Source organism: Vigna radiata, chromosome 6 (genome assembly GCF_000741045.1).
Source record: "Vigna radiata var. radiata cultivar VC1973A chromosome 6, Vradiata_ver6, whole genome shotgun sequence".
NCBI classification, from domain to species: domain Eukaryota; kingdom Viridiplantae; phylum Streptophyta; class Magnoliopsida; order Fabales; family Fabaceae; genus Vigna; species Vigna radiata.
In genome coordinates, this window is record NC_028356.1 from 8,493,677 (window position 1) to 8,519,149 (window position 25,473).

At 33.5% G+C, this 25,473-nt stretch overlaps 4 protein-coding genes across 35 annotated transcripts; 3 read left to right on the forward strand and 1 right to left on the reverse strand.

Annotated features, from left to right (window-relative positions):
• Positions 1 to 4,076: 4,076 nt before the first annotated feature.
• On the reverse strand, positions 4,077 to 21,296 carry LOC106764684. Of its 14 annotated transcripts, none has more exons than XR_002668165.1 (7): positions 6,600 to 7,408; positions 6,153 to 6,269; positions 5,977 to 6,051; positions 5,762 to 5,876; positions 4,690 to 4,778; positions 4,526 to 4,613; positions 4,077 to 4,258 (listed from the first exon to the last, which is right to left on the reverse strand). XR_002668165.1 is itself a non-coding variant. In XM_022782055.1 (7 exons), exons 2-7 carry the CDS (start codon positions 6,162 to 6,164, stop codon positions 4,187 to 4,189), a joined length of 354 nt encoding a protein of 117 aa, XP_022637776.1. In that variant the 5' UTR covers positions 6,165 to 6,266; positions 6,600 to 7,412; the 3' UTR covers positions 4,077 to 4,186. The 14 variants fall into 14 exon arrangements, 9 of the variants coding, with proteins under 9 accessions (XP_022637776.1, XP_022637774.1, XP_022637775.1 ...); XR_002668164.1 differs by having other exon boundaries at positions 5,762 to 5,843; positions 6,600 to 7,406; XM_022782055.1 differs by lacking the exon at positions 5,762 to 5,876 and adding an exon at positions 4,422 to 4,439 and having other exon boundaries at positions 6,153 to 6,266; positions 6,600 to 7,412.
• On the forward strand, positions 7,992 to 12,073 carry LOC106764682. 19 transcript variants are annotated; one of them, XR_002668159.1, is made up of 10 exons: positions 8,000 to 8,520; positions 8,605 to 8,690; positions 9,029 to 9,094; positions 9,160 to 9,237; positions 9,321 to 9,350; positions 9,650 to 9,732; positions 10,146 to 10,224; positions 10,413 to 10,504; positions 10,707 to 10,781; positions 11,858 to 12,073. XR_002668159.1 is itself a non-coding variant. In XM_022782045.1 (8 exons), the coding sequence occupies exons 3-7, from the start codon at positions 9,328 to 9,330 to the stop codon at positions 10,752 to 10,754; spliced, it is 330 nt and encodes a 109-aa protein (XP_022637766.1). In that variant the 5' UTR covers positions 7,998 to 8,690; positions 9,160 to 9,237; positions 9,321 to 9,327; the 3' UTR covers positions 10,755 to 10,781; positions 11,858 to 12,073. The 19 variants fall into 19 exon arrangements, 6 of the variants coding, with proteins under 6 accessions (XP_022637766.1, XP_014504501.1, XP_022637764.1 ...); XR_001375963.2 differs by having other exon boundaries at positions 8,040 to 8,520; positions 8,976 to 9,094; XR_001375962.2 differs by having other exon boundaries at positions 8,004 to 8,690; positions 8,976 to 9,094; positions 10,068 to 10,224.
• Positions 14,413 to 16,269, forward strand: LOC106764681 (cytochrome P450 71D7-like). Its single transcript, XM_014649012.2, has 2 exons — positions 14,413 to 15,412; positions 15,637 to 16,269. Exons 1-2 carry the CDS (start codon positions 14,519 to 14,521, stop codon positions 16,267 to 16,269), a joined length of 1,527 nt encoding a protein of 508 aa, XP_014504498.1. The 5' UTR covers positions 14,413 to 14,518.
• Positions 18,817 to 21,119, forward strand: LOC111241839 (cytochrome P450 71AV8-like). Its single transcript, XM_022782042.1, has 2 exons — positions 18,817 to 19,968; positions 20,257 to 21,119. Exons 1-2 carry the CDS (start codon positions 19,072 to 19,074, stop codon positions 20,890 to 20,892), a joined length of 1,533 nt encoding a protein of 510 aa, XP_022637763.1. The 5' UTR covers positions 18,817 to 19,071; the 3' UTR covers positions 20,893 to 21,119.
• Positions 21,297 to 25,473: the final 4,177 nt, after the last annotated feature.

Genomic DNA, 25,473 nt, shown 5'->3' on the forward strand with positions numbered 1-25,473 from the left:
TAGCATGGTGGACGTCAAATGTGGGTAGAGTGATACTACTGGAAGCAAAACCACTATTTCGTTATTTTTTTATTTTAAATTGAACGTAAGTTGTTTCTCAAAATGATGTTAAGTGTTTCTAAGGTCATTGCTTTACGTCGTTTTAGCCCTTGTTTGATGTTACCACAATTTAGATTACGTCTTTATGATCTTTGCTTGTCGTTAATAAATATTGTTCGGCGAACAGTTTCAACAGAGGACGTGGAGCGATTGAATTTATTTACGGTAATGCCACCGGTCATTTTTAACATTGCGAAATGGGCGGTACCGCGTGACGTTATAGCCCATTTTTCACCAGTGCTAACTACTACTTCTTTAACTGGTGTTATTCGCTCAACGCACAGGTGATGGTGCGTTGTGAGAATTTCTTCATGCTAGCTCTATGAATTTTGGCTTGCACTTAGCGAGAATTGGCTGATACAGTCCAAATAATACACTCTTTCCTTTTACATAACATTCTACTTCCTATTACAACTTTCATTGAGTAATAACATATCCAGATGTATTACCCCCAAAGAAAAGGGCAATGCCAGGAAGGCCCAAGAAAAAATGAAGACTACAGCCTTGGGAGTTGAAGAAGAATGACAGGGAATTAAGAAAGGTTGGGAGCAAAAAAACATGTGTTGTCTGCAAAGAAATGGGACACAACAAAAGATCTTGTCCACAACGACCTATGCCTCCTGACCAACCTACTCAACAAACAGAAGTGCCTCCTCACCAACCTAGTCAACAAACATAAGTCACAATACCTTCAACACATGTCCCTGCTGACCAACCAACTCAGGAGTCTACTGTGTTTCCTTCTCATCAATGAAGTCTTATTTACTTCCATTTTGAAGACAATGTTTTAAATATCACGTAATATGTATTGATGAAGGAACAATGTTTTAAATATCATGTAATCTTTTAGTGTAATTTGATTAGGTTGTTATCAGGTTTTTATGCATTGAGTAAGACAATGTAATTTGCATTGGTGTTATAAGATATAATAAGACAAAGTTATCAGGTTTTGTCATTGTAAGACAATGTTTGTTTTGTTATAAGATATTATAAGACAGTTTATTGACCATTACGTATTGATGTGCTGATCATTCTTGTATGTTGGTTATTGACCATTACGTTTGATGTTACTTGTGCACTTTCTTTAACTTATTTTGTATTAGCAAAGGAAATATAACAAATAAGACAAATAAGACAACAGTATTAAACACTGACAAGTCACCTTTATAAATAAAACAGACATTAATCAACCTTCCACTAACAATAATCAACCTTCCACTAAATAATCAACCTAGTTTCATCAACATTAATATCACAGTTACATTACAAACACATATAATAACCACCATCCCCGTTAAAAACTTCAACCACTTTTCCAGACTAACAACAGTTTTCTGTAAACATGCTATTTTCAGCTTTTCAGCATCTTTCTTTCTCTTCCATCTTCATCAAACTTCCACCCACTTCTTTATTTCTTCCACTTTCTTCTACACTGACTACATTTCCTTCATGAATTACATCATCACTACACACTGAAAGAAGTTGCATCCAGAAGAACAATCTTCACTCTAACCCTATCTAAGAAGAAAACACATTCCGTGAACGCAATCTTTACTCCCACCCTCTGGAACAAGAAAAAAACCACATTAAAAGTCAGATTATTGCATCCATTAAACTTACCTTGAACTTGAGGCATCCCCAAAATCTTTTGCCCTTCTTTTTAGGGGTTCTTGCAATGCGGAAGACTGCATTCTAACCACAAAAGCAAGTGGGTTTTACACCCAGCCTGCTTACACTGCCACAACTCTATTGAAACCCCGAACCCAAGCATTTGCAAGAAGAAGATGAAGCAGACATTTGATGAGCTCAAGTATAAACACTGCTTCCACGACTCTGCTTCCAGCACTCTTCCTCCCCAACACGAACAAGTATAAACTTTCGTGCAATTGCTCAGGGTTGATTTAAATATTAGGGCTTGGGGCTACCAACATAAAAAATTTAGTTGTCCACGTGGAATGTTTCATTATACAAAAGAACACCCATTCAACTTAATACATATTGCCACGCATATAAAAATATTTACAGCTCACCTTGTGTAGACGGCGTCAGCCGAAAGTTAACGGAGAAGGCTTTATTGTCTCAAATTAAAAAATATTTTGATTCAATTGGGACAAAAAAAACGAGGATCTAATTGAGATTCAGGCACAAATATAAAGACCAAAAGACATATTTAACCTATATTTTAATTAACTTTATAATTTTAATGATAACAGAAATGAATACTTAACTTTACAGTCGTATGAAGATAAAATAAACGAAAGAAAACATGCAAAATTAAAAAATTAATTTACATTATGATTTTCTAAAATAAAAATTATACAACATTGTGAAGGGTTTTTGTTCAGCTCTCGCTTTCCATTTTATTTATAAAGTTGTGTTTTCACTATAAACTTTAATTTACAAACATTCTTTTTTAAATTAATTCTGTTAAACTTACGTTTATCTTCATAATTTCTTATTTTAGTCATTTAGGAGATTATCATATCACCTTATCGTATCTGTTAAACTTATATTATTTGTGTGAATCAAATAAAAATAAAATTTTTAAAAGCTAAAATTTTCATATCTGAACATATTACAAAAGGTAATATATGATATATATTTTTTTAATTCTCTCAAAATAGGTTGTAATACATGAGTCAATTCCTAAGTTGAGTTGAATTATTTTTTAATTGATACAAACTAATTTTGAATTCCAACCCACCTAATTTTTTTAACAAATATTTTTTATTCAGTTAATCATTTTATAAAATATTGAAATAGAGACTCGTGAAATTATCTTTATGGAATAATTAGATAATATGAAAAATTTACAAATCTATATTTAGTAAATAAATTTTTATGTAGAAACAAATTAGAATCCCTGTGAAGCCATTAAAAATTTGGGTTAAATATGTTTTTGGTCCCTTTAACTTTTAGTGAAAATAGAATTAGTCCCTCTTTGAAAATTTGGACTAATTTAGTCCCTTATCTTTAAAACTGCATGAATTTAGTCTCTTTAACCAAATTTTGTTAAGTTTATTTGAGGTTTCAGATGCATTTCTCAGTTAACATTGAAGAAAAAATGTGTTAAACAGTGTAAACAACTCAAATGCTATCATGAAATAGGTTTGAAATGTCAAATAAACTTAATAAAATTTGGTTAAAAGGACTAAATCCACATATTTCTAAAGTTGAGGGACTAAATTGGGCCAAAGTTTCGAAGAGGGGCTAATTCAAATTTTCATTGAAAATTAAGAGACCAAAAACATATTTAACCCTAAAAATTTTGTTGAGGACCATTCCCCTTTATTTATATCTAAATTAAAAAAAATTGTTATTTTTTTAGAATTAAAAAAATAACAAGTAATTAAATGAACCAATGAGCTAACTCATTTAATCCATCAATCCGTGATGGGTCACACCAAATTCAATTTTTTTCGAATCAATAATAAATGAGTCTGGTTGAGTTGGGTCACTAGTGTCACTACAAAAAAAAGCTTATTTAGAGGGGTTTTTTTTTTCGATTTGCAGGGGTTTTTACCCTCCGCTAAATGAATTTCGGGGGTTTTTCAAACCCCCGCAGTTTGAGTCGCCACACTATCTGCGAGGGTTTTTTTCGCCCCCTGGTATCACATTCAATTTGCGGAGGTTTTTCTGCAGAGGGTAAAAACCTCCTCTATTACTTACTATTATTTTGAGGGGGGTTTTAACCTCCTTTATATTTTTTGTCACTTTTTTGTTTAATGATTATTAATATATATAATATTGTTTTTTGTTTGATGATTATTTAAATATATAATAACTATCTATTTCCATTAACTTCTTTTTTTTTTCAATTTTAAAATTAAATAAATTTAATTTCTTTTTAAAATTATTAAATACCAAACAAATATGATTCCTTTGAATATAAAATGATACCATACAACAAAAGCCCATGAATAGAAAGAAATTTAGAAAAATAAATTGAGAAACAATTGTATAATCACATCAAGATAGACTAGAAGTCAATGTAATCTCATTACAGAAGTAGTTACAAATAAAGAAATGTTACTCAATTCATAATAAACTAGGTCTAGTTTTATCCTAAACCAATATCATAAACTTCCTAAATGTTACTTCCATCATATGATTGTCTTGTACCCAAAGGAGACTTTGACTCATTTGCATCACGAGCTTGCTGAAATAATATAAAAAAATTAATAAAATAAACTCAATTACATGTACTCACATTTTGTAAATAATATATAAAAAAATAATCAAATAGAATTCAGTTTTAAAAACAACTAGCTTCCATCTAATGATGTTTTAAAAAAAATGTCTAAAAAGTAATGAGAACTCACCTGTGCTGCTTCACATTTCTAAAAGTTGGATTCATCAGTAAAATGTTTCAAATTGAACAAACAATCTCATTAGCAAAAATAATCATATAAGATTTTGAGGTAACCTTTCTAGTGGAACTCGTAGACCTAAGGATCCTCATCCTTTCCGTTTTAGTTGATTTATGTGCAGCTTCATTGATCTTGAAAGCAGGACTAGACAAAGACAAGATACATGAAATCGGACCTTATATACAAAATAGAATAATCACTAACTATTAGCAATACCAACTTAAATGAATGAAGCTTGACTGCTGCTTTGTCTTCTTCCTGCTTTTGTTTGATTCTCACCACTTGCTCCACCTTTTCTATACAGTCAATCTGAAATTGATCATACATAAGAGATATATAACAACACCCCCCACCTTCGACCCAAAAAAAAAATTAAGGCTGTATGATTGACTTGACAACACATTTGATTTTGAACATGATTTTGGAATTTTTCAATTGGCAAATGGTCCAGAGATCTGGACACGTATTCGTGTCTAGGTCCTATGTGAAACAGTTTTAAACAATTTGCATAATCTAACTAAACTATTCTAACAACAAACATAGTCAAAATTATGACAGCATAAAAATAAATTCAAAATGGTTATGGTGTATGAATCATGAACAAACTTAATATGCTTATCCATTATCCTAAACTTGGACACTTTATTTTCAACTGACATGTAATACCATAAACTATGCCAAGCTGCAATGAATGTTGTCATGTGTTTATTACTTGTACCCCTACATTCTTACCATGATTGTAACTAACAGAATATTCTCAAGGCTAGACTTTAGGACAAAATAGCTTGCAATCGCTCGTCTATTTATAAAGAACTGGATTTGTTAATTTAACAGCATAAAGGCTAGAGAAGCGTACCAAAAACCTTTCTTCAGTTTTTGTCATGATATCACTTTATCTTTGACAAGGTAACAGAGACTATATCATTTCTTGGGTTTTGGTGTTTGTGAAGGGGAATCCTACCTTTTATTGCCATTTATTGCTAGTCTAACTAGCATTATGAAGGTAGTGTTGGACAGTAGCACATTTTGTTTGTCTCAATTATTTAGGAGCAATTTAAGTTTTTTGACATTTTGGTAGGAAAAAAAAATAACAATTGAAAATGAATAGTATAATTTTCTTTATAAACCAAAATAAATTGTTAAAAACTTAAATTAAGTTAGAATGACTGATTCTCAACATCTTATACATGTAATAAACCTTTACTTATCTCAGGCATTAAACTGGCAAGCAATATAATATAAGTATCAAATAGTTATAAGGAAACATAAATGTTTTTAGAGAATTAGCTTACGTCAAGAACAGAATTATTTATTCCCCTTCTCCTTCTTTTTGTTTTCTTCTCACCACACTTGCAGCCAAATCGAACAACTTAACTGAGAGTAAGAAAACTACTTAATTCTGTATCACTTGATAAAAGATCACATATACATGAAGTTAAAACCATATCGGTAATGTAGAATAAAAAACTGAGCACTAGATGCTTTATATCAAGAAGATCTAGATTACCATTTCTGCAGGAAGATTGAAATAAAAAACTTTGTAACTTTTTTTATTCTCCTTTGCCAATGTCAAATATGTAACCTGGTAAGAGAGGGAAAGCATTTAAATTTTCTTGTCAACCATCCAAAAAAGTTCATCATAGTATTTCAGCTTATGTTTACAAACAATAGAAAAAGGCTGACCATCCCTTCCATCTTTAAGGTAAACTGTCAACCACATTGTTGCTTCAATTTTGTCAAAATACTTCTCTCGTGATCATCATTGGCACTCTTGTCAAAGAGAAGTCTTCGAGCAAGCTTCTTCCAGAAAGCAACAAAGCAAAAACCCGGTATTAATATTATTTTTCAAAAATCTAACANAAACAAAAGGGAATTAAGGACTATTTGACNTGCTACAGCAAAATAGTTGCACCAAGTAACTTGATAATTCANCAAACAAACAAAACCCCATAACCAACAAGAGTTATTCACAAAACACTCGCTCAGGTAAAAATCAACAAGAACATCGTGTCAGTGAATTAAGGACTAACAAATTCCATAAATCATAATAATATAAAAGAACCATGATAAAATTAAGTGAAATGAACGAATAATTGGTGTACAAAAACAATGTCAGCATAACAACCATACCGGACATCAATATATTTGAAATACGTTGAATCCAGAAGATCCACAACAAACGTAGCCAGACTAGTGGAACGAACCTGATAGCACCAATCCAAAAGTAGCAAAGTCGGATCGAAACAACAATAACAACACTTATCAACAAAATTGTCATAACGCACAACACAAAGGAGAAGTTTGCGGCACAAAGCAGAGTGGAAGGCGCTGCCATTGGCCACCGTCACGAACTCCATGAGTGTATCCAACACGAGTTCCTTGAGTGTCTCGTCAGATTGTGGAGGCAAGAATGTCAAGGAGTGACTTGAGGAACTCATCGAATTTGGAGCGGAGCCAGGTGAGGTAGATGAACTCAGACTTGTCAGCAGTGGAGGGAGCAGCCGCGGAGGTAGCGACGGCGGAGGAGAAAGGGATCTTTGGTAGAAGAGGGAGGAAGAAAGAGCGGAGAGAGTAGGGATTCGAGGACGTGGTGAGGAGGAGAAAAAGGGGAAGGAATTTGAGGAGAAGAAGGAGGTTGTTGATGTGCGAGGCGGAGGAGAGAAGTTGGTTCCCTAGGGTTTTCAACTCTACGACGCTGTATCTTCCTTTCTTATTCCTTGGAGGATCCACGCACGCCATGGTTCGACGCAGAAAAGGAAGCCTGGAAACACGGGGAAAAATGGAATATGAAACGTATTATGAAGTTTTGAAAATTCAAGGAATAATGGAAAAATTTTGAGCGTAGGAGGAAGATTTGGGAAATTTTGAGGGTAGCAGAGAAGATTTTGGAAATTTGAACTTAAGAGGGAAGGATCAATGCTATAAAATGTATTTTAATTTTAAGAGGTTATAAACCTCTTCTAAAAACAATTAAAACTCCCGTTATTATTCACGGTCCAATAACTCATTATAATAATTCTAAATAATATTAATTTGTGGAGGCTTTTTATAACCTCCTCCAAATAACTCCCGCTAAATACTTTTTTTTTGTAGTGTGTTGTGTTCACATGAACAGAATTTACTGTTCATGTGGATTGGCAACGATGAAAAGGAATGGAAGTCGTGTTCACTTTCGCTGATTTGCAACGATGGAATTGAAGAGAATTGCGAGATATTGCCTTTTTAATCACTTGAAAAAGTGTGAAGATTTGCAATGAATTGTAGGGAAATTGTTACAAGAAAAATGACAATTCTATACAGATTATTATATACGAATTTTTTTCCGTATATAATAAGGATGTTATATACGGATCTGTAAAATAGTATTATATACGAAAAAATCCATATATAATGAGGAAAAAAGATTATATACAGATTATTCGTATGTAATATCGGTAGATAATATTAATGCATGTTGATGAGAGCTTTGTGAGGGATAAATCCGTATATAAGGTTGTATGTAAGTAGAAAAATATTTACCCACTGATGTTTTATACGGATGAAGGTAATTAATTAAAAAATAAATGTTAATATTATACAATATTTTGATTACGACTCTCTCGAGCCAAGTTTCTCCCATTCTCGAGCTAGGTTTCTCCCCTTCTCGAGCCTTAGGTATTCTTCCTTCTCGAGCCCTAGCTTGCCATAGCATCAATCCACGATTCTTTCTCTCTGATTGTGCTGTCAGTCGTTGTTGTGTTGTCAACCCATCATTCTCCCTCGTCGAGCCTTCTTGTCTATGCGACTGGAACTGTGTTTCTGTGTAGCCGAAGGACCATTCTTCCTCATTGGACCTGTAGTGTGGCATTGTAGCTGTCGTTTTCCCTCAGTCGAACCGGAGTTGTGCCCCTACTCGAACCACTCTCGAACCCTAACTTGAAGTCTCCTCTGTCGAACGCAGTGAAAGCCTCCTCTATCGAACGCACTGAAGCTCTTTGAAGCACTTAAATGTGGTTGTGCGTCGTTGCCGGAACAATCTCAGTTCAGCAAACACTGTCGTTCGACCTCCGTGGTTCGCTAATTAATCCAAACTTCCTTCATTTTTATAGTATCTATAATGTTACATTGACCGATTATTGTACTTTATTCTTTGGAGGATGGAAATCCCAATTTGTGAAACCCTAGGTTGGTTTGTTCCCAGTGGCAGAGATAACCTCGAGCTCCAATTGCCTTCTGTACCTGGTAAGTATTAATTCGTAAGACTTGGGTTTGTGTTTATTGGATATTATTGAAAATGGGTATTGTCTTCTCATGATGACGGTCTATTTTAGTACAATTATTTATTGTATGTCTCGGTTGTTAGTGGAAATGATCTGGTTTAATACATGTTTTATAATCTGTTATATTGTGTTAGCCTGATGAATTATATTGTGTTATATTGTGTGCACTCTTTTGAATTAGTCTGATGAAAAACCTCCGCCCAATTGTACCATGTCTTATGGTTCTGTCTGATGATTAAAATGACAGCGAAAGAGACTGATTTTTGTTAACAAGTGCTGGATATGTTTATTTGAAACAAGGCTTTTCCAAGTACATGAGGAACCTTTGTCTAGCAAGCAGAGCTATGTTGCTTTCTGGACCTGCAGGTATATTACTTACAAGTTCTATCTTTCCATCCAAAATCGATTCATAATTGTGGTTGCTTTATCAGCCAAAGGTTGCCCAAGCTTTAGCTCAGTGCTTTGGATCGAAGTTGTTGTTACTAGACATAATTGACTTCTCCTTGGAGGTACTTATTTACATCTTTTCCCTGTGATTTAAATTACCACAAATATAGTCATACATGTCATGTTTACCTTTTTACAAATGTAGAGGAAATATGGATGTCCCAGAAAAGAACCGGTAAGTTTTGTTTGTTCCATATTTTGCTTCTGCTTCAAGATAAATCACTATTTATTCACCCTGTCTTAATCTATTTCTATACTTTGTTGTTACCTGCACGTACACAACCAATTTATTTATTGAATTTGAGATGATTTTGATAATTTGTTCAGTGAACTTTTTTGTGGATTGTTTTTGGTTCCCTGAGCTGAAGTGCTCATTTATTAATGTTTTCTTTTGAAAAGAGCAGTGAAAACATTTAAGTGTTGGTTTTTGGGGTGATTTTTCTAACCCGTTTACTTATGACCGCATTTTAAAAGGTCCATTTATGAGGTGACTGTTCAGCGAGTGTCGGGTTTGTTTGGGTCCTTTCCAATCTTCCCTTCAACTAGCAGAACCAGAGGTACTGTAGGAAGTTGAACTTGAGCTTTTTGGAAATGTTATTCTTATTTTATGATTACCTGTTATGAAGTTTAGTTTAGTCATCATCAATTAAAAATGGTGAATTATTTGAAATGTACGAACTGATTATTCTTTTTATTTTTGCTATCAATATCTCAAAGTGGTGCTCATAATTATTGAGGGTCATTAGTTGTTATATCATCTATGTCATCTCTCTAATGTTTCTGAATTTGCATTGACTGATTGTATCTTCCTGTTATTGTCGATTACCTAGACTGTGTCATCTATGTGATTAATTATCATTTCATGATATTTTGAATGCTAATTTCTTCTCAGGTACACTACTTCAACAGAGTAGTGAAATTGAAAATTCTAGCAATCCTCTGAAACTTTGTTGGAATGCCTCTAGTGCAGGTTGATGAGTTAGCTCAAACCCATCCTTCATTTCTGACATTGAAGAGTGTGGATCTTTCCCCAACAAGTTGGTTTCTTGGTGAGCATAGTTTGTTGCTATCTCTAAAGATTTGGTATTTAACTGAAGTGAATCATGTCATGTCATAATGTGGTTGATCTCATGGCAAAGTTCATCTTATCTTGTTAATGTTACTTTCTATCAAATGATTAGCCTCTGTTAATTTCTATAGTACATAGATGTTATACTGAATTTTCATCATTGAATAGGTACCCAATTTATATTGTCCCAAGTCGAAACAATGAAAAGGAATTGGAAGCATGCTTCCTCACTTACCATACTCTGCCATCATCTTTCGAAGGTATCTCAATCTTTTTGTTTTTCCAATCAATAATTGTAGTTCAAATTGCAGTATTTTCAAATATTATATTATCGGATTGTGTTCAAATGAGTTATATAGTTTATAGTTTTATGCTGTTTAGTTTATGTAGGCAATTGTCAGTGTTGCTTCTTGCATTATTCATGTTAAACTTTTTGTTCCTAATTATTTCTTTTTGAATTAGGGGTGGCCTATACAAGTTGCTTCATACCCTGCCTCCGAATGCTTCTGAGTACATTTTACAAGCTCTGAAACCAAGGTAATCAAGTGCATTTTACAAGCTCTGATAAGTATTTGATTGGATTCTTTCTTGCATGTTACGTGTACTTCGTTTGATTTTGAATTCATATCACATCAATTACCCAAATCTTTTCTAAAAAAAGCATGATGAGTAAAATATTTTAATAATTTGAGTGTACACATAATTCATGGTGAATTTGAGTACATATCTTGAAATTAATATAGTATTTTATGTTATTTATGTTCTGAAAAAAATAATGATTAAATTTATATTTTATTCCATAGTTTTTTGTAAGTATGGTGATATTTTAATTAAGATCACTACAATGCATGAACCTATCAATGACTTTCCTTCAAATAGTTTTTCATTATAAAATTGCTGTTAGCATTGATGTTTCATAGTCACGCTTTCAAATTCCAATCAACAACTATTCCTCATTCATATTATATATGCGATCAAATTTTGCCTTTTACTTTTATTTTATTGATGAGATTAATTCTTTGAAGATGGATCCTTTCACATGATTTTATTAGCATAAAAGAAATATAGAGCTCTTTTTTATTACCACATGGCATTTGCTTTTATTACCACATAGCATTTTACTTTTTTATTTTGAATGATAAGCCCAAAATGGAATATTTTATGTTCTCTGTATGTCTCTCTTTCTAACCTCTCTTTTTTACTTTTTGTCTTTGTTTTGAAAACTATTTTAGGAACTTAAGAACCTAAGGCCTTAACTGCATTCTTTTTCATAATATTGTGAAAAATCTTATCTTCATAGTGAATTTAAATTATTACATTTTCAAATATTCATAATTGCTTGCTTTATTTGCTTTCTTGTTGGGCTTGACATTATATGTGGCATGTAATATCCTTGGTAATTCATGTTGTTTTTAGATTTTTTTTTTTCTTTTCCTATTGACTAATTATCACTTGTAATGGATAAACTTTTTCAGTATTTTTAGTGTTCGATTTAAGTGGAAGACAGTGTATATTGTTGTGTTCAACTGGCCTAATAAAAAAGTTTAATCTTGTTTTTCTTACCAGCATTTGTATTAGATTCATTAACCTAACATACTTGTGATTGTTTTCAGGAAAAATTGGCATTCATAGAAGAGCTTGAACTTTTTCCAGTCATGTTAGTTTCTATGTTTCTTTTTATAATTTTAGGTTACTGTTCATAGATTTCTTTGTATTTATAATCATTTAATTAATTGTATTGTATATTATTCTTCATTTGTATAAAGGATCAAAATATATTTTTAAATTCTTTCTTAATTGTATTGTATACTATTCTTCATTTGTATAAAGGATCAAAATATATTTTTAAATTCTTTCTTCATTTTAGTCTCAAGCTTCTACTTTCCCTTCTTTGAGATAATTAGATAGTGTTATATGTTATCACTGATATTAATATGATGTTACTAATAATAAATTAGCATTATATTGAAGTTACAAAGAAATAATATTTGAAGTTACAAAGAAATAATAAAGTGTGCAGCTTTCAAGCTAGCTTTTTTTAATTTAGGTCTATGTATGAATTCCTCTATAATTTTTTTTTTATAAAATTATAAAGTTACATACGGATTTTTCCGTATTACATACAGATTTTTCTGTATATAATTATATACAGATTTTACATATAGATTTTTCGTATGTAATTTATATACGGATTATCTGTATATAACCTTACCTGCGCCACTATTATATACAGATTTTTAGCCATATATAATCCGTATATAACATCACTTTATATACGGGCTTTGGAGGTTATATATGGATTTTTTTAATCCGTAGTGAATGGTTTTTTTGCCCTTATTGAAAGCGCGGTACACGGCGAGAGCGTTTCCCTCTTGCGTGCGCAGGGGAGGAGCTGGACGCCACGGTCAACAATGGTCGCCGGTGACGCCTTGGGCTGAGTGGGAGGTCCATCGCGTTGGCTGGTCCGGTTCGGTTGTGGCAGAGTGAGTGCGTGAGTGACAGAAGTGGTGGCGTATGTGCAGCGGAAGCAAACCCCTTCCTAGTTGCCATTTTCGAAGGAAACCCTAAGTCTCTGGAAAGCTGAAAAGAGTGTAGAATGAGGGGAAGTTGGCAGAACCCCCACTGGGTTTCTAGGTTAGAAGGGACTTTGGGCTTTGGTTTCTAGGCCAGTTTTTTCTAAAAAAAAAACAAAATCTCTTTTTCCTTGCACCTTTTTTCTTTCAAAAATACCAAAAGGTTTAGTGTATAATTTGATAGATGTGACATATAAAACAATTTGTTTAATTAGTAAAAATTGAAAATTACTAAAATGTTCCTAGTTATTAAAGTAATATAAAATAATAATTATTAATGTTATATTTAATTGTAAAAAAATTTATAAGAAAAAATTAACATTAATTATTTAAGTATTAAAATTTAAATTTAAGAGCCCATTTAATATTATTAAATTGTCTTTTATTTATTTAAAGATTAAATTATAAGGTTTCTGAGTGGTTATTAATTTAATCATCAGACAAAATCTTGATTAATTTTTAAGGTAACATCAAATGCTATTAAATATTTATATATTAGAATATAAATTTTAGAAGAAATTTAATACATCAAATGTATTTTATAGGTTAATAATACTGCATTAATATTGAATAAAAGAAAGATTATAAAGAAAACATAAAAGAAAACTTTTTCTTTCTTCCACAAGTCCTTTGGATAAACAGACAGGCAATGCTTTAACTCAGAAGAAAAGGGTGTGTGTTTGGTTCCAAAAGCTCTAGAGAATAAGATTGGATGAGCCTCTCTAGCTTATTTCTGTTTTTTCCTCACTCTATTTCTCAGATCTATTACCACCCTTTCTGCATTTCTTCTATCTCTTACAACTCACAATCTTTTCGTCCATATTTCCTGGCAAGACATGAGTTAGGAGATTTTGAAGATACAGGTGTGCTCTTTCCTATCTTTCATCAATAAAGTTCTAACCTATCTCATTTTATTTGTTTATTTTCAAGCTTTTTAGTTGTTGTGCTGCTTTTCCTTTTCTTTTTTCATCTTGAGAGAGTCAAATTTTTCGTGGCTCACAAATACCCTTCAACAGGGCTATCAGACCGTTTTCACAACACTATTTTTCTTTTTATTAAATAACAACATTTTCCTGTCCACAGTATCTATTAACTAAACGTTTAAATTAGAGGTCAAATTAGTGTTATTATTGTAGCCTGCACGACACAGTCTCAGGTTCGATCAGAGGTGAAATTTTCTTTCATTAATATCCAACTATAATGACTCAGCAACACTAATTGATTGAAACCCTTGTTTTCTTAATGAACAAGCCAACGAATAAAACCACACGCCTAAGGTCAACGAACAAACCATGTGTAAGGGTGTGTTGACTTCAACCTAATTATATATATTCTATCATTAAGTAATGCAAAACATGGTAATATCTAATATACTTCATGGGTTGGCGTACCCATAATTTAGGATCGGGACTTATTATGAAAGTTCATTACAGATTTTTAAAGGTACTGAACGTTTAGGACAATGATATTTTAACAATTCTTTTTTAACAACTTTTTGACAACAGGACACATGCTACAATTTTATTGTTCTGTTTGAATTTTTTCTAAAAAAATATTTGAAACGGACCAATCATAAACTGACATGTATGTGTTGTCAAAAAATTGTCAAAAAAATGTTGTTAAAGAAACTTTTTCATTTTAGTATCTTAAACAACACCTATAAACCTTTAACTCTTTGTTCACTTGCCATAGAAATTCATAATGGATCATAATTTGATCTCATTCTTACCAATTTTTCTATATTCATTGAGTTTCATACTTATTGTTTCACAGTTTCTAAAAGTGAGAAACAGATCCAAAAACTCAGTGAAAACATTGAAGCTTCCCCCAGGGCCATGGAAGCTACCTATCATTGGAAGCTTACATCATTTAGTTGGCTCTCAATCTTATCATCGCTTCAGAGAACTAGCCCAAAAGCATGGTCCTCTTATGCACCTACAACTTGGTGAGGTATCAACCGTTGTGGTTTCTTCTCCAGAACTGGCCAAAGATGTCCTGAAAACCTATGATGCCATATTTGCACAAAGACCCCATCATATTGGTGCAGATATCGTGTGTTACGGTTCCACTGACATTGTCACCTCAAATGGGGGGTACTGGAAGCAGCTAAGAAGAATATGCTCACAAGAGCTTCTAAGCAACACACGTGTGAGGTCATTTCGATCAATAAGAGAAGAAGAAGTGTTGAATTTAGTAAGATATATTGAGACCAACACTGGTTCTTGTGTGAACCTCAGTGAGAAAGTCTCATGCCTGACAAGTGCCGTCACTGCAAGGGCAGCTTTTGGTGAAAAATGCAAGGATCAAGAAGAGTTCATTTCCCTTGTCAAGAAACTTGTGAAAATTGCCGAAAGTTTAGTTATTCTTCACTTGTTCCCTTCTCACAAATGGCTTCATGTCATCGGTGGACAGAAACCTAAACTGGAAGAGTTGCATAGAAAATATGACGAAATAATTGGAAACATCATTAGAGAGACCGAAAAAAATATTGGTGATGTAGAGGGTAATAGTCTCCTTTCTGTTCTTCTAAATGTTAGAAATCAAGGTTCCCTCGAATATCCTTTGACAATCGACAACATCAAGGCTGTAATGTTGGTGAGTGTGTTTACTTTCAGTTATTATTTGCTTATGTTACTGCATATTGTAGGATTTAGGACCAACCTTCATTTAATGTCAATATAAAATTAAATAAACAACAACATAGAGGATTCCAACTAGTGTCACTGATCGTGTTCTTTGTGGGAAAGTGTTGTAACAAATGCATGCAAGTGTAAATTCCAAAGCTAATAATAAATTTTGAATTAATTTTCCTATTGTAGAACATTTTTGGGGGTGGAACTGATACATCAACTGCAACTATAGAATGGGCAATGTCAGAGATGCTGAAAAATCCAAAAGTAATGGCCAAAGCTCAAGAAGAAGTTAGAGGAGTTTTTGGTAGCAAAGGATACAGCAACGAAGAATCACTTGAGGAACTAAAATATTTGAAAGCAGTGATAAAAGAAACAATGAGATTGCACCCTCCTTTCCCTCTTCTTCATCCAAGAGAATGTAGAGAAACTTGTGAGGTAAAAGGTTATATGATACCTGCTGGGACCCAAGTGATGGTAAATGCATGGGCAATTGGAAGAGACCCTGATTATTGGAATGATCCAGAAAAGTTTAATCCTGAGAGATTCATTGATAGTCCAATTGATTATAAAGGTTCCCATCATGAATTCATTCCCTTTGGCGCTGGAAGGAGAATATGCCCTGGCATTTCTTTTGGGGTAATTACTATTGAACTTTGTCTTGCACAATTACTTTACTATTTTAATTGGAAACTTCCAATTGGAGACAAAGAAAACCTGGAAATGGCTGAAGCTTTGGGAGCCTTCTCGAGAAGGAAAACAGATCTAGTCTTAGTTCCTGTTTCTCATAATCCTCCTCCTATTTCATCAAACCTAAATTAAGTTTTAGTCAATATAATGTGTCAAAAAAAAATGTTATTGTACAGTAAGTGCGTGTGATTAAGGTTTTTATATCACATTTCTTACTAAGATGTGAGGTTTATCTTTACAGAAAATATGCTCTATATTAGAACCTTGATTTCCTTGTTTCGTTTGTTGTATTCTAATGTGAAATTTTATTATTCTCTCATGTATTTATCATCTTTATTAGAATGACCAGTAAACTTCTTCATTTAACCTTGTGAATGTTATATGTAATGTTAGTATAAATTTAACCTTGTTATGAGAGTGAATAATCGACCAAATACTTTTTTCACGGGTCTTTATGTTGTGTTCACTTGCGATGATTATATTATTCATGATAATTGGCGAACGATGAATTATGCTGATTAACGTGTTTACTTTAAATGAATTGCGAGGATTGGATTGTAGTGAAGAACGGGATTCGTGTCTGTAAATTTTTAAGGAAAGAGGTGAGAAAAGCCAGAAAAAGAAAGTTGGAGAAAACTAAAAAAATAAAAGCTGCTAAGATTGTACGGGAGAGAAAAAAAAAGTATGAGTGTTGAGTTAGATACAGAAAATAAGAAAAAAAAAAGTGATTACTTTGCACTTTTAATTTATAAACCACGCTTATTGAAAATAAGTATTTTATTCTAAATTACTGCTATTATTTTATAACATTTTTTTAATTTCAAATATATTTACACCTTCATATAAGGGGAAATACATTTTTTGTTATTACAACGTACTGTAATGTTATTAAAAGGAAATAAATATTTTGTAACTACTTTTTAATTTTAATCAATTTTTTTGTTGTCTAATAAAAGATATTTTCATTAGACCTGTGAAAATAGGTCACAATCCGCAGGTTAATCCGGTCCACCACGAGTTTGGGTCGGGTTGAGTTTGAAAAAATTTTATTTTTTTTATGTGGGTCAGCTTTCAACCCGACTCATGCGGGTTGAACCTACGGTGGGCCAGGTTGGCCCACCAACCCACCTACCTAATTTTATTTTATTAAAATTTAATTTTTTATTTTGCTTGAAAAGATTATTTAAGTTTCCTAATTTAAAATTTAATTAAACAACCATGTTGAAGTGAAATTTGAGAGTGAAATTTGTTCATATTTGAATTATAGAAAGTTTGTAATTTTTTATTTAAAAAAATTTTAATTAAGTGAGTCAGTGGACCAACATGTTTATCCACCAACCCGTGGTGGGTCGAGCCGGGTTCAAATTTTTCTGACTCGCTAATAAATGAGTCGGGTTGGATTGGCTCACTAGATGACCGACCCGTAGTAAGCCGAAACGGATCGGATCAGGTTACCCGTTTGACAACCCTAATTTTTATTTAACAAAAAATGTAAGTGTTGATGTTCTGAAATTTTGACTAGAGTGTTTTCTGTGAAGGATGGTTCGATCACATTCTTCTGAACTTATCACGAACTATGACACATTAGATCTCTAACTAGGTTTTTTTTTTTTTCTGCTTTTGATTTGGAATTTTCTTTCTTTAATAACTATGATTGTTGACAACATCAATAATAGAGGCAATCATTCTCCAAAATACAGTAATTAATCCAAACCATTGCTTCCGTAATGAACAAGCCAACCAACAAATCAACATGCCTAAGGGTGTGTTGACTTCAACCTAAGTATATATTCTATCACTAAGTAATGAAAAACGTGGTAATATCTAATATAGTTCATACGTTAGCATATCATAATTTGGGATATGGGCTTATTATGAAAGTTAATTCATTAAAGACTTTTAAAGGTACTAAACGTGTAAATTAATTGAAAATTAGATCCCAAATCATTGTATAATCAATAACAAATCGTTAATGTTGATTTAAACTTATAAATATTATAAATGAGGATCTTTTTCTTCAAAAACATATCACTTAGAAAAGGACTAGACCTCAATTTGCTGAAGCTAAAAACTAACTAATATTTTTTAAAATAAACCTGTACAATACTAACTTAAAAGCCAATATTGAATTTTTTTTTTTTTCATTTTGACTTAACTATAATTTTGCTGTCTCTCTTCGACTTAATTCGAAACATAAATATATTGATCTTCATATCTGTTTTTTAAAATCTTATAATTTTATTGTATCTTTTAATTTTACGTATATTTTATATTTTAATTAACTATATTATTTCTAATGATACCGGAAATGAACACTTAATTTATAGTCCTATTAAGATAAAATAAAGGAAATAAAATATGCAAAATTTTGGTTAACATTACTAAACCAAAACACTACTATTAATGAAAATAATGAGTTTTCAAGGTCAATTAAGGTTGTAAACTCAAGTTATTTAAAAAATAAAGTCAAATTAAGATGTAAGAGTGATTGTAAATTTTAGTTTATAAAATTAATCATAAAAATTGAATTAAATTCAAAATCAAAATGTTATTTGAATCATCTGAAATATATATTAATAATATTTATTAAATCCGTCACATCACTAATATTTATAAATAAATAAAAATAAAGAATATTTTTGTCCCTGAATGAAAATATCTTTAATGAATTTGTTAATTTTCAAACCTAAAAGTATTGGTGAGAAAATATCCATTATCTTGAAAATATTGCAATAGGTAACATTTCACTTAAAGTTCAATAAAAGATGTTGTGATGATACTTTTTTAAATAGAGAAACAAAATTATGAATGAAACAAATATAAGCAAAAGAATTTTTAATATCTTAACTAACAACCCATTTATGATATTATGGTGTGGAGCAAAAGTTCTATATAATCCTCAAAATCTTTGTTCACTTGCCATAGAAATTCATAATGGATCATCACTTGGTCTCATTCTTAGCTCTTTTTCTCAGTTCACTCAGTTTCATCCTTTTTGTTTCACAGTTTCTAAAAGTGAGAAACAGATCCAAAAACTCAGTGAAAACATTGAAGCTTCCCCCAGGGCCATGGAAGCTACCTGTCATTGGAAGCTTACACCACTTAGTTGGCTCACTACCACATCATCGGTTGAGAGAACTTGCTAAAAAACATGGTCCTCTCATGCACCTACAACTTGGTGAGTCATCAACCGTTGTGGTTTCTTCTCCAGAAGTGGCTAAAGATGTCCTGAAAACCTATGATGCCATCTTTTCTCAAAGGCCCCATCAAATTGCCGCAGACATCATGTGTTATGGTTCCACTGACATTGCCACTGCACCATATGGGGGGTATTGGAAGCAGCTAAGAAGAATATGCTCACAAGAGCTTCTAAGCAACGCACGTGTGAGGTCCTTTCGATCAATAAGAGAAGCAGAAGTAATGAATTTAGTAAGATATATTCAGACCAACACTGGTTCTTGTGTGAACCTTAGTGAGAAAATAACATACATGACAAGTGTCATCATTGCAAGGACGGCTTTTGGTGAAAAATGTAAGGATCAACAAGAGTTCATTTCCCTTATCAAGAAACTTCTAAAATTGCTCGAACGTTTAGCTATTTTAGATTTGTTCCCTTCTCACAATTGGCTTCATGTGATTAGTGGGGAGAAACCTAGATTGGAGAAGTTTCACAAAAAATATGATGTAATAATGGGAAACATCATTACAGAGACAGAAAATATTATTGGTGAAGAAGAGGTCAATAGTCTCCTTTCAGTTCTTCTAAATTTGAAAAAGCAAGGTGGCCTCGAATATCCTTTGACAATCGATAACATCAAGGCTGTAATGTTGGTGAGTGTGTGAATTACTTTTAGTAATTATTTGCTTATGTTACTGCATGCATATTAATGGATTTAAGACCAACCTTCATTTCATGTCAATATAAAATTAAATAACAAAGGCACAAAAAATTCTATCTAGTGTTATAATATTGTGAATAGAACTATACACACACACGCTCGTATAACTCTATAAATATTAATTCTTAGGAGTTGCATTTTTATGGGAAAATTTTGCAATATATGCATGCGAGTATAAATTCCAAAGCTAAATAAATTTAAATTGGTTTTGGTGTTGTAGGACATGTTTGCGGCTGGAACTGATACATCATCTGTAGTTATAGAATGGGCCATGTCAGAGATGTTGGAAAACCCAAAAGTAATGAACACAGCTCAGGAAGAAGTTAGAAGAGTTTTTGGTAGTAAAGGATACATGAATGAAGAATCATTTGAAGAACTCAAATATCTGAAAGCAGTGATCAAAGAAACCCTAAGATTGCACCCTCCCGGCCCTCTTCTTCTTCCAAGGGAATGTAGAGAAACTTGTGAGGTAAAAGGGTATACAATACCTGCTGGAACCAGAGTGATAGTAAATGCATGGGCAATTGGAAGAGACCCTGATTATTGGAATGATCCAGAGAAGTTTTATCCTGAGAGATTCATGAACAGTCCGATCGATTATAAAGGGTCCCATCATGAATTGATACCCTTTGGTGCTGGAAGGAGAATGTGTGCTGGCATGTCTTTTGGGATAAATATGATTGAACTTTGTCTTGCACAACTACTTTACTATTTTAATTGGGAACTTCCAAATGGAAACAGGAAAAACTTGGAAATGACTGAAGCTTTGGAAGGAGCCTTCTCAAGAAGACAAACGGATTTAGTCTTAGTTCCCATTTCTTACAATCCTCTTCCTATTTCATCAAACCTTCATTGAAGTGTTTATCACGTTTCACCATTATCCTTGTTCTTTCTTTTCTGTTACTTATTGAGAATCTTATGATTCTGACAGTAATTTTGTTTCGTGTTCTGTTTCTGTTTTTCTTGTTTCCCTTTGTAACTCTATTAATAGAGTCTTCCCTTCCCCTTTCAGTTTTTAAGAAACAATATGATTTTTCATCATTGATAGAAAATAAGAAAAGGTGAAGTTTTTCTTACCTCTNTCGTCGCCCTCATCATTTTTCTCTTCTATGTCTTCTCCATCGTCGTCGTGTTTGACGGTGATCGGCAACCTTGGACGCGCTCCTCTCACCATCGTCAGACGAAGCTCCGCAATCCTTTCTCTTTCTTACTTTCTTTCGTTTTTCGAATTCTGCCACGCACACAGACGCTGACTGCTTCCTTATCTTTTCTTCGGGCCAAATATGGTTTGGGCCAAAACAATTAGTGCACAGTGCAAGGCCCGTTTCAATATAGTATCAGAGCAGGTCTAGTACCTACTCTGCTTTCGTTGCCTCTGCTGCTGTTCTTGGGACTTTCTTCGGCCGGTTTCTTGCTTTCTTTCTTCCTCCATAGATCAGATGGATCAATCGTCCAACCCAAACAGTCCTTTCTATCTGCACCCAGGGGAGAATCCTGGGCTTACTTTAATCACTCAGATCTTGAACGAGAATAACTACTCTTCCTGGAGCAGAAGCATGAGAAGAGCTCTGCTCTCCAAGAACAAGGTTAAGTTCATTAATGGGACCATAAAAAGACCCCATAAAACTGATATTGCGTATGATGTTTGGGAAAGGTGTAACATGATGATTCTATCCTAGATAACAAAGACTTTTTCACCACACATTGCTGAAAGCGTGATATACATTGAAGAAGCCAAAGACCTATGGGATGAGCTCAAAGAAAGATTCTCTAAAGGAGATTATTTTAAGATTTCTGATTTGTTACAAGACATACATTCTATCAAGCAAGGAGAAAGAGGGGTGAGTCAGTTTTTCACAGATTTAAAGATCCTGTGGGAAGAACTGGAATCCTTAAGACTTGTACCTAGTTACACATGTGAGATGCCTTGCAACTGTGACCTATCAAAAATTACCTTGAAATACAGAGAAGTCAAACATGTGATATGCTTTCTGAAAGGGTTAAACGACTCCTACAACACCGTCAAAACTCAAATACTTCTAATGGATCCTCTCCCTAATATCAATCGTGTTTTCTCTCTTATCATGCAACAAGAGAGACAAGAAAAGTAAGGTCCTACAGAGACCAAAATTCTGGAAAATATTGTTGACAGAGGCTGCCAATGGAAACCTTATCAAAATTGGAGAAACCAAGGATGGGGCACTGGAACTCGTGGTCAAGGAAGAGGAAGGGGAGGAACCCTAACTATGGAAAACAGTGCTCTTACTGTAATAAGATGAATCACACAGTGGATGAGTGTTATTCCAAGCACGGTTACCCACCTTGGTACAACAAAGAAGACAAAAGGAATGATTGGAACTCTGCCAATACTTGCCAGAATAACACAGAATCTGAAGGTGTTCAAAAGATTCAACCTGTTAATAACAGCAACATTTTCAACTCCTTCACACCAGAACAGATGTAGAAACTCCTCAAAATGCTTGACAAGACTGTGGAACCCATTCACAAGATCAATCAAATTCAGAGAAATGAAACTGAAAACAAGCAAGGTAATCTTTCCTGGATCATTGACATCGGGGCTACAGATCATGTTACACATGACAAAACTAATTTTGTTACTTTCTATAAAATAAAACCTATTTCAGTCAAACTACCAAACAACACTGCATTCACTACAGAACACACAAGAACAGTGCAATTTTCTGAAAATTTTGTTATTTTCAATGTTCTCTACATCCCTGATTTTTGTTTCAATTTGATCTATGTTCAATGCCTTACCAAAGATTTGGATTGCAGTCTAATCTTTTCCTCTAAGAATTGCCAGATAAGGGAGAATTGTACATTGAAGATGATTGGATGTTCTAACTCTTGGAAAGGGCTCTATTACCTACAAGATTTTCCTAAACTTGATCAAAGATATATTTCAAAGGTTGCTTTCTCTTTTAAGAGTGTTGATGTGAATTTGTGGCATCATAGATTAGGTCATTCAGGGAACGAAGTTGTAAAACAGATATATGAAAAATTTCCTTATGTTAAAATAGGTGTTGACACTATTTGTGATACTTGTCATTATGCCAAACAGCCAAAAAGTATTTTTGTTACCTCTGAATGTTTTGAGATTGTTCATTGTGATATATGGGATCCTCTTAACACTATCTCTATTCATGGGCATAAGTATTTTCTTACCATAGTAGATGACTATAGTAGACACACATGAGTTTTCTTAATGAATAATAAAGGACAGACAAGAGAATTGTTGCAAAATTTTATCATTAAGGTTAAAAACCAGTTCAATAAAATGGTTAAGATCATTAGATCCGACAATGGACCTGAATTCAACTGTGTGAGTTTTTATGATATGCATGGCATCAATCATCAAAAGAGTTGTACTGAAACTCCAGAACAAAATTCTATTGTTGAAAGAAAACACCAACATATTCTAAATGTAACTCATAGTCTTCTTTTTCAATCTAACATCCCTAATGCTTATTGGTCATATGCTATTGGACATGTTGTTTACTTGATAAATAGGTTTCCTTCTCCTATCCTTCATAATAAAACTCCTCATGATATGCTTTATAATCTTCCTCCCACTTATCTTGATCTTAAAACTTTTGGATGTTTGTGTTTTGCTTCTACTCTTGAGAATAATAGAAATAAATTGGATCCTAGAGTTAGAAAAGGAGTGTTTCTAGGGTATAAGAGTGGTGTTAAAGGTTACATTGTTTTGGATATAAACACCAAAGAGCTTCTCATAAGCAGAAATGTTATATTTCATGAGGACATTTTTCCTTACAAAAATCTGCGAGGCAACAAAGAAAAGGATGACACAGAAGAAGACAAAGTTGAATCCCTCAATGACCTTCAAAAGGATCATAATTTTACTGACAATGACAGAAATGACCAGCTGGATGCTTCTGATCAAGAAAAGGAGCAGCAAATTTTAGATGACAGAAACAACAACAACAACATAGAAGAAAATCAAGAATGCCATGGGCACAGGAGGTCAAACAGGCTTAGAAAGACTCCTGAGTATCTAAAAGACTATGTACATCAGGTTAATCAATCCTTATCTGTGAAAAATAATTTTAAAACCCCATATCCGATTTCTGATCAGTTATGTTGTGATAATCTGTCAGAGAAGCGCCTAAAGTACACCATGGTTGTCACTGCTAGTAAGGAACCTCAATCTTACAATGAGGCAAAAGGCATGAATGAGTGGGTTGATGCTATGCAAAAAGAAATTAAAGCTTTGCAAGACAATGACACTTGGATTTTAACTCAGTTGCCCCCTGGAAAAAACCCCATAGGGTGTAAATGGGTGTATAAAACCAAGTATAGGGCTGATGGCAGCATTAAAAGGCACAAAGCTAGACTGGTGGCAAAAGGTTACACTCAGCAGGAAGGAATAGATTACCTCGACACTTTTTCCCCTGTGGTCAAGCTTACTACTGTCAGACTTCTTATCGCCCTTGCAGCATCAAACAACTGGTTTCTACATCAACTTGATGTTGATAATGCATTTCTACATGGGGAGCTTAATGAAGAAGTTTATATGCAACCACCCCTAGGTCTGATTGTCTACAAAGAAGGACAGGTTTGCAAGCTAACCAAGTCCATATATGGTTTAAAACAAGTCAGTAGGAAATGGTTTGAGAAACTATCCTCTTATCTAATTTCTGTTAAGTACAATCAGTCTAAATCTGACCACTCATTGTTCATTAAAAGAACAGCCACAAGCTTTACTGCTTTATTAGTATATGTGGATGATATTATGTTGGCAGGAAACTCTATGGAGGAAATTGACTGCATAAAAGGACTTTTACACAAGAAGTTTCAGATTAAGAATCTTGGAGAGCTCAAGTACTTTTTAGGGTTGGAAGTTGCCAGGTCCAAAAAGGGTATCCATTTATGTCAAAGGAAGTATGCTTTGGACATACTTGAGGAAACAGGAATGCAGGGGTGCAAGCCTTCTTCCACCCCTTTCTGAAGAGACACCGGCCCATTGTACAGGACGGACAGCTACCTGGATGACCCAGGTCCATACAGAAGACTGATAGGGAAGTTGTTATACCTCACTAATACTAGACCTGACTTATGTTTTTCAATTAACCTTCTTAGCCAATTCATGCAATCACCTACTAATCATCATTATCAGGCTATCCAACATATGCTAAGGTATATTAAATCTACACCATCTGAGGGATTATTTTTTGCTGCAGATTCTGCTATGCATTTAGAGGCCTTTAATGACTCTGACTGGGCTACATGTCCCGCCACAAGAAGCAGGGAATTGTTTCCAGATCCTCTATTGAAGCTAATTAGCGGGAACTTGCAGCCACTGTATGTGAAATACAGTGGCTCCGTTATCTTCTACAAGACCTTCAAATTGAAGAATCTGGGATACTTGTCCTCTATTGTGACAACAAGTCAGCAC